General features: G+C 38.3%; 2 protein-coding genes across 7 annotated transcripts in view; one reads left to right on the top strand and one right to left on the bottom strand.

Moving 5' to 3' along the window:
• Nucleotides 1-552: 552 nt before the first annotated feature.
• On the top strand, nt 553-6,316 carry LOC101165482 (2-epi-5-epi-valiolone synthase). Its single transcript, XM_004070925.5, has 5 exons — nt 553-774; nt 2,697-3,327; nt 4,612-4,851; nt 5,727-5,979; nt 6,072-6,316. Exons 1-5 carry the CDS (start codon nt 656-658, stop codon nt 6,164-6,166), a joined length of 1,338 nt encoding a protein of 445 aa, XP_004070973.1. The 5' UTR covers nt 553-655; the 3' UTR covers nt 6,167-6,316.
• A 1,299-nt stretch (nt 6,317-7,615) lies between these two features.
• Nucleotides 7,616-15,079, bottom strand: part of mitfb (melanocyte inducing transcription factor b) — a 39,590-nt gene continuing 32,126 nt past the window's right edge. For 3 of the 6 annotated variants that reach the window (XM_011477435.4, XM_011477437.4, XM_011477438.4), the window contains 8 exons: nt 14,482-14,697; nt 14,304-14,399; nt 13,969-14,086; nt 13,733-13,825; nt 13,534-13,590; nt 13,340-13,415; nt 12,724-12,871; nt 7,616-11,507 (listed from right to left, as the gene is read on the bottom strand). In XM_011477435.4, the coding sequence (XP_011475737.2) occupies nt 11,112-11,507; nt 12,724-12,871; nt 13,340-13,415; nt 13,534-13,590; nt 13,733-13,825; nt 13,969-14,086; nt 14,304-14,399; nt 14,482-14,697 (1,200 nt within the window). In that variant the 3' untranslated portion in view covers nt 7,616-11,111. The remainder of the gene's footprint in view (nt 11,508-12,723; nt 12,872-13,339; nt 13,416-13,533; nt 13,591-13,732; nt 13,826-13,968; nt 14,087-14,303; nt 14,400-14,481; nt 14,698-15,079) is intronic. The other 3 variants (XM_011477436.4, XM_078950352.1, XM_078950353.1) reach the window with 1 other exon arrangement.

Here is a 15,079-nt window from a genome sequence, read left to right as displayed (position 1 = left end):
ATGGCCCCTGTGACTGTATAGAAGTAGATATATGGCTTGAATGTCTGTATATTTACAGTCGTTAGGGGAAAAATATATGAATAAGGGTCATGTCAAATGTTTGATCCAGTCTTTTTCAAGTCCTTGCATGTCTTTTTTTTTTTTGAAGCCATTCATCTTCAACCTCTAGTTTTGATACATTTTAACCTGATCTTTTTCATGGTTGGTATTAAAAATCTCTAGGTTTTGATTCCTGATGGCCAAAAACAGATGGGCTTAAAGTTTAGACTGAAAAAAGGTGTGCAAATAAGCAAAAGGGAATTGACACAACTCAGCAAAAAATTTTTTTTTTATCTTTTACTGGCTCTTTTAACTAATAGTAACCAAATGCCATCTTATTTATTTAATTATATTGCCTTTTAAAGGCAAGGTGCTGAAGTTCACTTTTTAAAATCAGATCTAAGCTCAATGAGTTTTTCATTTTTATGCTTTCATTTCATGCGAGGTCAGACTGAGCAAAGGGAACAAGTGCAGCAAGATCCTCAAATTTAGCCTGAGAGATGGGGGAGGGGGGGGGTATCATCCCATCCATTACCAGGATCCCCTGTAGGTCATCTCATGACGCATTTATAGGGCGGGCTAAGAGCTTTTGGGCACACAGTGGTTCTGGGACAAAATGAGTTCTGGTAACAATTCACATCCCACTAAGTTCAGTCTGGTCCAAGTGAAGGGGACGTGGATCCGGCAAAATGAGCAGAACCAAGTGGAGGGGGGAAAGTGGTCAGAAGCTAAAATGTAAGTTTTTAATACTATTTGCCTAAAACTCTTTCTCTGGTTGATGTCCTTGTTTAATCACATAAGAGCACATCTGTCAAAATGACTGCACTCATTTCCTTTTCCAACTGCCAAATTATAAACATAACAGAGGTGCCTTTTGAATGATTTTTTTGTTTGTGTGTTTTTTATTGTATTTTGTTTTTATTATACCTACTGTAACCTTGCTCCTGTAACATTCTGTACTGTATGTACAAAGTTCCATGGCCTGACGGAGGTGAAATACCTGTCTATTTTAAGTAACAGTGACACTATGAGAAGCAGAGGGGTGCAAAAAAAGAATTTACATATCTACACACAGCACAGTCAGAAGAACAGCAATCTCTTGAATGTATAGCCAGTAAACTAGTAATGCAAATACAATTTTAATAAAGAAAAATGCTTAAGTATATAAATTTAGATATATATTTCGTAAACATAAATTAGATGGTGGGGGCAATAAAGTATTTGTCATTCACTTATTCTGCACGTGTCCCGTTTAACAAGATCTGTAATGTTTATAAGTGGTGTAGAGAATAAATATATATTTCTTTAATACTTTGTAATTTAACCTTGGTTAAAGCATGACAGAGGTCAGACGTTTCCTGTAGGTCATCATCAGGTCTGCACTTTAGCTGCTCTTTTGGCCCATTCTTCCATCCAGATCTTCTCAAGAGCTGTGATGTTTTGGAACTGTTGCTGGGAAACTCAGACTTTCAACTCCTTTCCCAGATTCCTTCCCCAAATTCTGTTGAATTGAGGTCAGAGACTGGCTAGACCACTAAAGAACACTGATGTGCTTTTTTATGTAACCCCTCCTTTGTTGCCCGGGCGATGCGTTTGGGATCTTTCTCAGGCTGGAAGATCCAGCCATGTTTTATCCTCTATGCTCTCACTGATGAAAGGAGGTTTTGTTAATCTCTCCATACGTGGAGATTCATCCTTTTCCTTAATACAGATCAATCGTCTCATTCCCTTTGCAGTAAAGCAGCCTCAAACCATGATGTTTCCACCCCGTGCTCCACAGTGGGTTTTATGTTTTAGGGATGTAACGACGCACTTTTCCCCTTCAAACGTGGTGAGTGGTATTTATACCAAAGAATTGCATTTAGGTCTCATCTGACCGAATGACATCCTCCTCTGGATCATCCAGATGGTCTCTGGAGAACTTTAGATGGATCTGGACATGTGTTGACTTAAGCAAAGTGACCTTTGGAACACTGGAGGATTTGAATCCATGACGATGTAGTGTGTTGTCACAGTAACCTTTATTACTGTGGTCACAGCTCTCATCAGGTCACTGACCAGGTCCCTCATGTAGCTCTGTTTCCTCACCGTTCTCAGGATCATTTTTTGCGCACCAGTTAAGGTCTTGGATGGAGCTCCAGGTGGAGGCAGATTGTCAATGATCTTGTCTTTCTTCCATTTGTTTTTTCTAACAGTTAAGCTCTTCTCTCTAAGTTAATTGCTTATTGTAGATTGGTTCATCCCCGTCTCTTTCAGGTGAACAATGTTGTTGTGGTCTCCTCCCACAGCCCATTGGTCATGGTGGAGAGGTTACAGTCTGACTGTTTAAAGGTGTAGACAGGTGTCTTTCATACAGATAAGCAGTTCAAACTGAAGCCATTAATACATGCAACAAGTGGAGGATAGAAGAGATAACTGTTCTGCGAGGAACTGAATTCTTGCTTGTTCGTAGGAGATAAATACTTATGATAGATTGTTTCTGTCACAGTTGAAGTGTGCCTCTGATTAAGATCACAGACCAAACTCATTTTTAAATGGAACAACTTGCAAAATTGCTGAGTGACATATTTGGCACTGTCAAAGAAAAAACAGTCCACTAAGGGCAAACCTAAAATTCTTAGTAACAAGGAAAACCAAATCTGCATTTTTTGTTACAGCTATGAGGACAAGTCCAAACATGGAGTTTCGTGGACAGTCGTCAGCCCAATTGTGTTCACCTACAGAGTCATCCAGTGCCAAAACATTCTGGACCCCGAGAACGACACGCTGCTCTGGGGCCACTTAGGATCCCAAGTTCATGCAAACGCTGGCTGTACATCCAAACCCATCAAGCGTTTTGTTGTCATTGATGAAACTGTGAATCAGCTGTATGGCTCTCAGGTGGCTCGGTACTTTGACGCCAGAGAGGTCGTTTACAAGATTCTCCCTCTTCCAACAACTGAGGAGAACAAAAGCATGGAGCTGGTGACCGTGATCCTGGAGGCTGTTCACCACTTCGGCATTGACAGGCGCTCTGAGCCTATCATTGCTATCGGAGGAGGGGTCTGCCTGGATGTGGTCGGTCTGGCAGCTTCTCTGTATCGCCGGAGGACTCCGTACATCCGGGTCCCGACCACCTTCCTGGCATACATCGATGCCAGCGTGGGAGCAAAGACGGGGGTCAACTTTGCTGGTGGAAAAAACAAGCTGGGGAGTTACGTTCCACCAGTGGCGACCTTCTTAGACTGCTCTTTCTTTCAAACCCTGCCCGGGCGTCAGATCTCTAACGGGCTGGCAGAGATGTTGAAGGTGCACCTGTCTGCATGATCACAGATGAGCTGTCTTCACGCCTCGCACCGAGTGGAGGTTGTTGCAATTAAACACATGAGGTCATAAACACTTAGACTTGACTGTGAAACACACCCATTCTAACTCATGCTAACACATTGCTTTCTCAGCTTTGATGCTTTTAAATATTGCAGGCAAGTTTCAAGGGGAGGGGTGTCGCCACACAACATCTGCAGAGATGAGTCCAAATTTAGGATGTGCACCTTCCAATGTGCAAATTTAAAGTGTGATGGTGTTTAAGTGAAAATTTACAGTTGGATTATTTATGAATTGTTTTGGGGTGAAGGGTTCAAATCAGGGGTCTTCAGTCTTTCAACACTTAAAAGGCAATTTGCCATGATTTCTCCTTAACCATAACCCTGTGGGAGCGACAAAGTCTTACTTTTGATAGATGCTTTAATGACTTCCTTTCAAAATAAAAGACACCCAGTGTATAAAAGAATCATCTGAATGCAGCAAATGTAGCAGTCGGCAGTATAATATCAGTGGTGATTTACTTGATTTTACCATTTGTGGCCCATAAACAAAAATTAAATTAATTAAGTGACCCTTACTATATTTTCTAAACCCTAGGGCACACTTAAATTCCTTGAATTTGTTCAATTATAGAAAATCTGGATTATAATCTGGTTTGCCCTAACTCAGGTTGTGCTTTCTGACCTCCAGCTGATTTTGTGTGGTACACGGCACAAAAAGTCTGTCAAAAGGTTTTAGTTGGACTTGTCATAAGCACTGATGTTTGTGAATGAGTTGAATAAAGTTTGAGTTAGTTTACTTCTTTTTTTTTAACTTATTTACTTTTTACTTCAGAGTTACTATATACAATTAAAAGGTTTTATCGAACCAGAGAGCCACAGTGGAGGGGTCAAAGGACAACAGGTGCCTCTGGAGCGGCAGGTTGCAGACGTCGGGTCAAAGTGAACCAACTTTTTTGAGATTTTTTTTCTAACATGAGATTTTTAGCAGTTTGAGTCACTTTTGATAAAATTCCATTTTTTTGTTAACTTATTTCAAGCACTTTATAAAAAAGCTGTTCTCCTGATTTTTTTATTTTAAGATTTTCAACTTTATTAATTGCTTGGATTGTCTTTTATTCAGTTCGTTAAGGGAAAATCATTTTTTTCTTTTATCATTAGAAGGGCAACAAGTCATTTTTTTCCCAAAAGAATTTCAGTTGCAACAAATACTTTTTTATGCTGAAACACCACGTCTTTCCCACTAATGCTTGCTCCACGATGGTTTCAGATGGCCCTGATGAAGCACGATGGTCTTTTTCGGCTGCTGGAGGCTAACGGTAAAGAACTGCTATTTGCCAAGATGCAGCCCTTACAAAGCAGCAAAAGCTCCAAACAGGAGGATGCAGCTTCTGCTGCTCGACGCATCGCTATAGAAACCATGCTGGAGGAATTGGCCCCTAACCTGTGGGAGGATGATCTGGACCGGCTGGTGGATTTTGGTCACATCATCAGCCCAGAGTTGGAGATGGTTAATATGTTTTTTTTCTTTCTTTCTGTTTAGTTGTTTGTTTTTATGATCCCCTAAAGCAGGGGTGTCAAACTCTTTTTCACAAAGGGCCACATCAGCATAGCGGCTGTCCTCAGGGGGCCAGATATAACTTATAAATGTAACTAAATGTAATGAAAAATAAATGTAACTACTCCTTAATGTTAAATAACTCACTTATTTACTATGACTTTTTAAAGTGACAATAACAGTTGCATAGAAAACATATGTTTGCTTGTTAGCATAAATCCTTTTAAATTTGATTCTGTCAGGTTAGGTTATATGGACAGTGTTTAAGTCTTAATGTATCGTTGCCCAATCCGTTATTTCAAGTCTGTTTCCCCCAAGATATGAATAAATACACACCCACTTTTATTCTAAGAAATTCAAAACTTTTATGCTTTTGCCGGCCACATAAAATGACATGGAGGGCCACATTTGGCCCGCGGGCCTTGAGTTTGACACATGTGCCCTAAAGGATAAAATAGAACACATAGAAAGAAAAAAGGGAAATACTCTGAGCCTTTATAATATATACATACACGATTGATTAAAAAATACAAAGCCTTTTAGAAATAAGATATTTAGAAGGTAAAAGCACGAACAAAACATTTTTATTTAAAATAAGCACAAGTAACAAGGAAGGAAGTACAAAAGTGGGAAAATCATAAAAACATAGAAAAGCACAAAAAAGATAACAGATAACAACTATTATACTACAGTTTGTGTGTTTATTGTCACGTTTTTTTGTTAAACATGTTTTCTTTTTCCTTCAGCTTTGTTTTGCACCACAGGGTGGGTTATCTTTGTGACCTTTGATTGTTGTAACTGGCAGGCTCTTTTTTTTTTTTGCACAGAGAGTTTTGCCCACGCTGCTTCATGGCGAGGCCGTCAACATCGATATGTCCTTTATGGTATACGTGGCTCATACTAAGGGACTCCTGACAGCTGATGAGAAGGACCGCATCATCTGTTGTATGTTGGCTCTCCAGCTGCCTGTGTGGCACCAGGACTGCACTCTAGCCTTGGTGCAGAAATCCTTCAAAGAACGAATGAGGCATTCAGCCGGCTCTTTGAGGATGCCTCTTCCTACAGGAATTGGCCGTGCAGGTTAGACAATCTTCATGGGATTTATTTGAATAACATACAACAACAATTTCAAATCAGTTTTCTTTCAAATAAACATGTTTCTGATTTTGTAGAAATCTTTCATGACATGATTGAAGACAGCATTCTTCATCAAGCTCATCAGCGATGGACAGATGAGCTCTCCTGCCATTCTGAACAGCAAAGGTGAAGCTTTCTGTCACAGCTGTGCTGACTGGAGTTTAACTGGGTCATGATAAAAAGCGACAACTGAGCAGGAAAGAACAAAGTGTCACAGTGTTTTGTTGGATTCATCTTACTGTACAAATAAAAGAAATAAACATCAAAATTGTTTTTGAAACCAGGTACTACTTATGCTCATTTGTAGTGAAAAGTGGGACTATTTTTTTTTACTTGGGAGTGAAATCTGAAACAGGCCTCCAGTGGTCCATTGTGGAACTGCAACACTCTGTTTTTTTTTTAATTTCTGAACAAAATAAAATCCTGTTAGTCACTTCAGAAATAAGCCTCTATTGAATGTCTAGGGTTTTTATTTTTCAGCACTATAGGGCACAACTTAAGAAAATAAAAACTTAGAGATATGTCTGCCAGGTAAAGGATAATTCCCACCAAAGTGTGGATTAGCGTAAATTAACCCATACCATGGAAGCCTGAACCGTCCGACCCGAAGCGGACTGCAGCGACCAAGGAAAGCGATATATGTGCTGATCAGTTAACGCATCAGTTCAGAGAGAAAGTTCACCTCTTAACGCTTTTTTTTGTCCAGATAATGAAACAAAAGTTTGTTTCAAAGAAGCCAGCGCAGTGGTATAGATCATTTGGACTATGTGACCGGGACTTCTTTTTAGGTTTATCACTGTGGATTATCACTTTTTATTCCACACCCAGCAGCCAATCAGAATTAGGTATTCCCTCAGACCATAGTGTAATCAGACTTAATTAACTGCATTCACAGTAACTCTAGAACTTATTTGTCACCAAGCTCAATACGTTTTTGTTTTTTAAAAACAGCGAAGAAGACGTCATCGATTTCACTCAGTTAAAATCTGAATGATCTGAACTTTTTGCGACGATCATTTATGAATCCACTGTCTTCTGAAGATAAAAAACGTTGATGGTTTATTAAAAAAATACATTTAAATAAATCTTTTTGGCACAAATTGTTCAGACACAATGCATTGTGGTCTATATTCTCCAATCTAGTGAGCAATGATGCACACTGGGTTTTTCGCAGAGACTTCTGGGAAATTTCTAGGGCACTCGATTTGGGAATTGTAGATTTGGACAGCACAACAAAATGGCAAACTCACTACATAGTGAGTAGTGAAGGAATTCCAACACAGCGACAGTCCCACACTGCTACACGCTGGCTATGATAGCGAATACACAATCACTCCCAACCTTGTTTAGAACTCTTACAAAAAAAAATACAGTATGTCAGTCCGCGCTGTGTACCTCTAAAAAATCGCTTCAACATCAGTAAACACAACCAGAATTAATCCATATTTAAAGCGCTTTAGATACAAGATGTACTGTAGTTTATGGGGAAAAAATTAAGGCTTTTTAGTGCGCCTTATAGTGCAGAAAACACAGTTCTTGTAAAAAGGAAATGGTTAAAGTTAAAAAAAAACACACAAACTTTAGCAATGTTCCCATGAATCTTTTAATATGTCTCACGAGATAGTTTTAACATTAGGTACCAATGAGTTTGATCTACCTGAAAACAGTGTGTACAGTAACTATCACGACATTCGTCTCTTCAAAACGGTAACAGTAGGACAGGAGCCATGGTTTTTAAAAACATCGTGAGCCTGACGGGGATTAATAAAAACTGTCCATGTTTGATTCTACATCAGTGGTTTCAAATACTGTGGAGTGAAAAATAAAAACAAGCAACAGATGTGCTGCCATCCTGTGCTAACTCTACTACCCCTGTAAAGCAATAACAATTCCGAGTTACCCAGATGTGTGTTCAGTTTTTCTCTTAAGGCTGGGTTCCTTAAATTGTACAGAGGAACCATGTACAGTATCGCGAGGTCCACTGACCTGACTTTTCATGGGTTTTCAGCTGCATCTCATGGAAGTGAAAGCTCAAGAAAGGCTGTTTTTAGCTGATTTGCATCACGTGAAAGAATACACTTATGTCTGTTTCACTCATAGCTACTGTCCAGTAAAATCTTTACACGCGTGTACTGTCCATAATCTAGGCACACATGATTTCGTCAGTGATGACAGAACTACATTCATGCTAGCCTCAGACGGATTCATAAAGTTCAGAAAAAGCTAACAGTAAATCCACCACAACAAGGGTTTCAGTGTTCAATACCAAATAGAGATTTAATACACGAAATAATCGAAATAGAAAAAAAAAAAAGGTAACCATGAGTGAGTATTTTTACAGTGGCTCTATCAGAATGTAAACACACACAGAAATGCGTTTACATAAAATCGTTTAGAGTTAAATACTAAAGCTAGAATAACGATTGGAATGGCTAACGCACTAAAGTGAAGCAGTTTAATGATGTGCAATATTCTACCGTGTGCTGTGCAGCACACACTCACTCTAAAAGTGACCAAATATTGACTAATTTATAATCCAATTTGAGTTGTAATCAGGAGTAAATAGTGCAGCTTACTTAAAGGTTCTGTGAATAGCATTAGCTTCTGTTATTTCCTGGATCATTTTTTCACTATTTGAAACGTTTAACCAGATGGTTTTTCATGTTTTTTTTTGACAATTCCTGAGGTGATAAATACACTGTAACTACAATAGTCACTTGTTTAAAAAAAAAATCACTTATTTAGCTTATATAGTGCTGCATGGAAGCCAGGAGAGGCCACAATAAGATACAGTGATTGCTTTCTGTTTATTTTGATTTTAAAAAAAGGGCTTTGATGTATTTAACTGGTTAAAGGCTGTCAATCTAGTACCTACCTTCCAAATAACAGTTAAAGATTGGACAATCAATGCCAAGTGTTGTTTGGCATTGGTGAAGCGAAAGCATGTGACTTCAGTCTCAAACAGTGCTTATTTTCATTTAAAATAATCATGTTACTGTGTGCAGTTATCTTCAAAAACGTGCTATTATGTGTAAACAAGCCTTGTTATCTCAAGATTAATGTAAAAAAACAGAATCATAACAAATATGCACGGGTTTGGACTTGTCTCAGCTTCCTAAAACGGCATTTTTCCACAAGGCCACTGTGTATTTGAAAACTATTCTCTTCACAGAGTAATGATGTTTATTTGCTAAGTGGTTATGGAACAGTAAGTTGTGTTTGCCATAATTCCAACTCTTTTTCTGCTTGCAAGACTAGACGGCTACAATCTTTGGCTGTTCTCCTTCGTTTTTTAATTTTTTTGCAATGCCTGTATTTTCATAAATAAAACCTTCCTGTCATTAAATAACGCTGTTACTTGTTTAATCTTCATCACTGTGGGGTTTCATCCTTTCTTTTGTGGTTCTTGACACCTCTACTCTTATCCCATACTGACAGAAGGTCGAGTCCTGCTGTTCTCCGTGAGACTTTGGCACCTTTGCAGTTCACCTGTGTAACACTAAACACTGTATACATCAACAAAATACTCCTTACATTGTACCAGAGAAGCCAAAACAACCATAAGGCACTTAAATGAAAATGTAATTACTCTGATGGCGTCTTAAATAACAAGAGATCACATTTTTAAAACTGCTGCACAAAACCAACTTGAAGCATTGCATAGTTTGACAGAAAAGAGGTTGTGCTATGGCATCAGTGTACATGCTACAACTGTGTAATTAGCTGCAGAGATACACAGCAGCGGTGAGTCTGAGGTCTCCTGATAGACTTTGGGTCTCATGTCTACTTTAACAAATGAGTTGTGCTTTGATTCCAGAAGAAGACAAAAAAATAAACATCATTTTTGTTTTCTAAAAATCATTCATTCCAGTGTTTGGACAGTAATCTGTATTTGACCAAAATCCAAAAGCAGTCTCCTTATACTCCTTGGCATTAGAAAATTCACATAATGAAAAAAAAAACCCACCCTGAATATGAAATATGACTAAAAAGGTATAAAAATAATAATTTAGAAAAATGTTGGGCAATTATAAAAACTGGAAGCTACTACCGTTTCCTGTTTGTTTCGAAATATTTCAATCAAAACAGTGATTAATTGTAGATTTACCACTCTTAGATTACACCTTTAAGTATTTAGGATTAAAAGGATTATTGTATTAAATGTATTTTTAGTAGCTTTAAAAGCAAGGAATGTGTTGTTAAAACTGTCAGAATCACTTTGTTGATAAAAATTTGAGCTTCATAATTGAATGAAATAGAAAAAAAAATAATATTAGTAACAGATTTGGGCTTTTGAACTACTTTAAGGAAAATATTGAATCACATTTTATGTTATGATGAACATATCAGGCCCCTCTGATTGTCGTTTTCATGATTAAGGGGAAATGCTTCCATAATACCTTGTGTAGAACGATATATACATGAGATCAATAATTATCCAGAGAAAGAAATCTTAGCCGGAAAAGAGACTCAGACCCTGTGAACAGCCAAAACATCTGCATAGCCATAAAACAACAATTTATACACACCTTACTTAGGCTTTGGCTCATTCAAGTTTAGTCTAAGACACAGACAGTGTAAAGCACTATAGTAATAAATATTTGTCTTCCTATTATTGCTAGTGATTAAAAAAAAGCAGTGCTCATCTCACCACAAAACATCCACACTTCTGACAATGATTTATAAATTCCCTAGATTCTTTGGAATCAATAGAAAAATGATCTGCTAGACTCTATGTAAAGATAAATGCATTTTTAAATATATATATATTTATGTACACACAATTCTATATATTGTCATTCATTGTCATTAAGCATTGATTAAAGCAAAGATTTTGAAATATAGTCCTTGAAATCAAGGTTGAGAGCTCGAAAAGACATCAAATGTAAAAAAAAAAAAAATCTAACGTGAAAAAAAGAGGCAACACTTGTAAACTCAGGTGGGGGGAATAGGAAAACAACAAACAATGAAAAAAAGGAGGCCTCTCGCACAGCTGGGAGTGTGTTTTTGCCGCCAAACCTGCAGGATAATGGGGCACAGAAGATGCAGGTGTAGTTGTCTCCCAGCAGGGGGTGCTAACAGCCCTGCTCGTTTTCATCCATGCTGACGCTGCTTTTACGGCTGCTGTCCTTTGAGGCGTCTGGGGAGACGGACGAGAGCAGGGGGTCCCCCCCTCTCACAGGGGCTAAGGTGTCTTCCATGAGGATGTCGTTGAGTTTGGAGCCTGCTTTGCTGTGAACGTTGTAGTGCCCTTCAGGGAAGTTTGAGTGGCCGTCGTTGAGCTCCAGCGTGCCTGGCTGCTCTGGAGTGCAGGCTGGGTGGTGTTGGTGATGGGGGTGGAGTGTATACATGTCTTGGTGGCAGTCCTCCAGAGCGGGCTCCTGCTTGATGGCTCTCACCCCAAGTTCAACAGAGCAGAGTGCTGAAGACGTGATGGGCAGGCCATGAGCCCTTGCCTGCATTTCTAGTTCCTGAGAAGCACAGGTAAGTGAGTGAAGGAATCACATTTTTCAGAATAAATCATAGCTGGTTATGTAAGCTACACCCTCTAGGATTTTCAATTGTCTTCATATTAAAATGTAGAAAAAGAACATTTAAATTCGACAATGCAATGCAATTATTAGCCTAAGAGTACAAAAACCAAACAATCTACAATAAGTGGTAGTTTCTGGATGTTACTGGTCCTTTGGAGTAGGCTTAATTATATTTTTATTATATTTAACTTGCATTGATACCCTTTTGAAATTCAATTGTCATTCTTTTGACATCTTTATCTTTAACTAAATCTGTTTTCCTGAAATGTTTCTGAGCTCCATCTGCATCCGAGCATCCGGCTCTCAGATCGGTGATGGTTCGACAAATGTAGTTTAAAGAACCGTGTGAAACCCAGCCCGGGAACAAGAGGAAAATGCATATATTTCTAAAAAACAAAACATGGTTACACTTCTTAACCATCAGTAGCCCCTGACCTCAGGTTTGCCAATCACATCGTCTGTTTATAATCACACAGGAAAGAAACCGACTGTTTCGTTTGCATTGTTTTTATTCCAAATGTAACATGAAGTTCCAAAAGGTTTTAAGCTTTAAAGTTTGAAACAAGAGTTATGAGATATAATTGTCATACTCCTTGAAAAGAATCCTTGGAACTTTGTATATAATTCAGTGGAGCTCTTCCAGTTTTTTAAAACATTTTTCAAATTTTGGATTTATACATTTTTGTTTTGTCTCCACATGTTTTTTCTTTGTTATAAAACATAAAAACTGTTAGATTTAATTTTTTTGCAGTTAATTAAAGCAAGATTTCCCACAAGGAATTGAGTTTTTTGGACAGTTTCAGATTTGTTGTGGAATTATTGTGTGTATATGTATATAATGTATATATAATCAAAAATATACCTGTAAAAGAAAAAAAAGAAGCTCGGGTTATATCAAAAAATATAAAATAGTACAAAATAGAAAAAAGGCTTAAAAAGGCACCAAACAACTAAGAGTTACTGTTTTTCTAGGTAATTGAAGAATATTAGCATCATGGTGTGGTTATTTGAGAAAAAGCAGAGAGAAGCAAAATGATCAATGTGTCCACGACTTATCTCAACAAGCCTGATTCCCTAAAATAAAATAGAATAAAAATGTGTATGCTGTGTTTTTCCCCATGTTTCTATTTTGTAATCTGTAGTCTTTGGGTACCTGTATTCTCAGCATCAGGTGTCGGTTGGCGTGCTCCAGTTTTTTCTGGCGGTTCTCCAGCTCTTTGGCTCGCTGTTGTTCCCGTTGCAGCTTGCGGATGTAATCTACCGATGCCTTCAGGATGGTGCCTTTGTTCCAGCGCATGTCTCTAGAAACACCACACACAAACACACATCAATAGTTTTTTTCTTTGTGTGAAACAATTGGATTATTTACCACCACAAACAGGTTAAATGGAGGGAGCAGATTATAAGGGTTGGGGTAACATTTCGAAATCTTTTCTAAGTCCCTTTTCTCACACTGCACACATTTGACACAGATAGGTTTGGCTCCACACTAGACTCTAGACAAGCTCACCGTGACATTTATACATCCTGTTGTGATGCTGTGATAACTGTTGTCATGTGGAGAAACAGTAGGAAACAATCAAAGGGCTGATGATCCAGCATCAAAATCTCTGCATCTTTTGTTATTTCAGACCAATGAGCAAACCTCTACCCCCCCAACACTCACAAAATGTGAATCAGAAAGCTGGTTTGGTCTTATTTAAACCGAAAACCAACATTTGTTCATCTTTGTTGTGGAGAATATGGGGAAAATGGCGGGATATACGTACGGGTCATTGGATTTTGGAATCAGAGTTCCTAGTTCTTTGATCCGATCGTTGATGTTGAACCTTCGTCTTCTTTCAACTACAGAACAAAAATAAACCCTTAAAATTAGAAAAGAATCAACAGAAAAAAAAATCATAAATAATATTTATATGAATTTTCCAACATTTCTACCTTTGCAATTCAAACTATAACTTACTCAAATTATGGTTGTCCTTTTTCTGTCTTTCCTTTGCCAGCGCTCTTACCTCAGCTTCTGGAAGAAATGCTTCAATGCATCAATAAAATGAGCAGACCAATAAGCAGTGTAGAATATTTGGATGTAGAGGTTTTTTTTAATTATATATATATATATTTTTTATATAAATTCTACACCAAAGCTCTAGAGTCAGACGTACCAACAGGGAAGCCCTCTGGTCTTTGATAGGTGTCAAATTTGCCACAAGATCCAGATTTATCCAACATGTGCATGATGGCAGGAGATTGTGACACTATAACACATAGTATATATATATATCCCATTTTAGTCAATGCCATGGAGAAAGACATACGCTATGAACAATCTAATTGTGAAATAATCAGAGCAGACATTTTCAAAGCAGAAGATCCAGGGAACGGTCACTGTCACGCTCACCTGAGTATTCCCTTTTGATGTTGGGTAGGTTTGGAGGGCAGGAGTTGCTTATGGGCAGACCTTGCTGCGGCAGGCCCTGGTTACCGTACATGTCCATGAGGTTTGCAGGCACAGGGATCTGAGTGCAGACACACATCAAAGCTTTATTAAATATTAGAAGGAGAGTGCAGAAATGTGGCAGCACCAAAGAAACTTGTTAATAAAGTAAAAAAAAAAAAATCTATGTAGTTTTATGAGAAATGATAAATGACTTTAGTTGAGAATCTGAATTTTTGAAAATCTGTCATCTTATCCTCCCTTCATCCAACCAAGGATAAAAACCCCCACAAACATACCGTATTTGGCATCTGAAGTCCTGGGTCCATCAGACCAAGGATGTCATCACTGTAACTGGACTCCAGACTAATAATGTCGTCAATGACATCATCCATCTGAAACAAAATATAAAGATCATTCAAACTCATTTATTATCCGTATAAAGCAGATGCAGATGTGCTCGCAGTGAGACCTCACCTCTTTCTCGCAGTTGGAGTTGAGGGTCAGTAAGGCCATAGGGCTGTTGGGGGCGCTGTTGCCTGGCCCTGGCGGCATGCCCCCGTGGTCAGAGGACTGGTTGGGGCAGGGCAAGCTCAGCGCCTGGGAGCCAAGCTTCCCCAGGTATCGTCTCACTTGTTGCTGCTGGGAGCGTTGGATGTGGTACTTGGTTGGGTTCTCTAAGTGAGTCTGAACCTGGAAGAGGAAAGCAAGAAGAAAAGGTTTGAAAGATGAATTAAAGAATGTCCTTCACGACAGCAACAAAATCATTTAGCAATTTATGTTTTTTATGATTCCTGTTTATTACACAATTACCAGTTTGAAGCCTATTGAGATGACTATTGCTGTAAATATTGAATAATACATATATAAAATTGAATTGAATTGAAAAAATCCCATCAGTTTAGAGCAACATAAATATTCAACGTGTCAAAATAAAACATCTCTGACAGCAGATGCTATAGACTTGCCATGTAAACTTTGAGCTACATTTTGAGGAACTTTAAGATGAAAAAAACAAAGTCCTGCCTTTCCATTAATTTGATCAAAAATGACTATCATGACAAAATATCACGTT

The sequence above is a fragment of the Oryzias latipes genome, chromosome 7 (assembly GCF_053564925.1).
Source record: "Oryzias latipes strain Hd-rR chromosome 7, Olatipes_Hd-rR_3.1".
Lineage (NCBI taxonomy): Eukaryota > Metazoa > Chordata > Actinopteri > Beloniformes > Adrianichthyidae > Oryzias > Oryzias latipes.
Note: the sequence above shows the minus strand (reverse complement) of the source record. Positions and strands in the feature narration are given on the sequence as shown.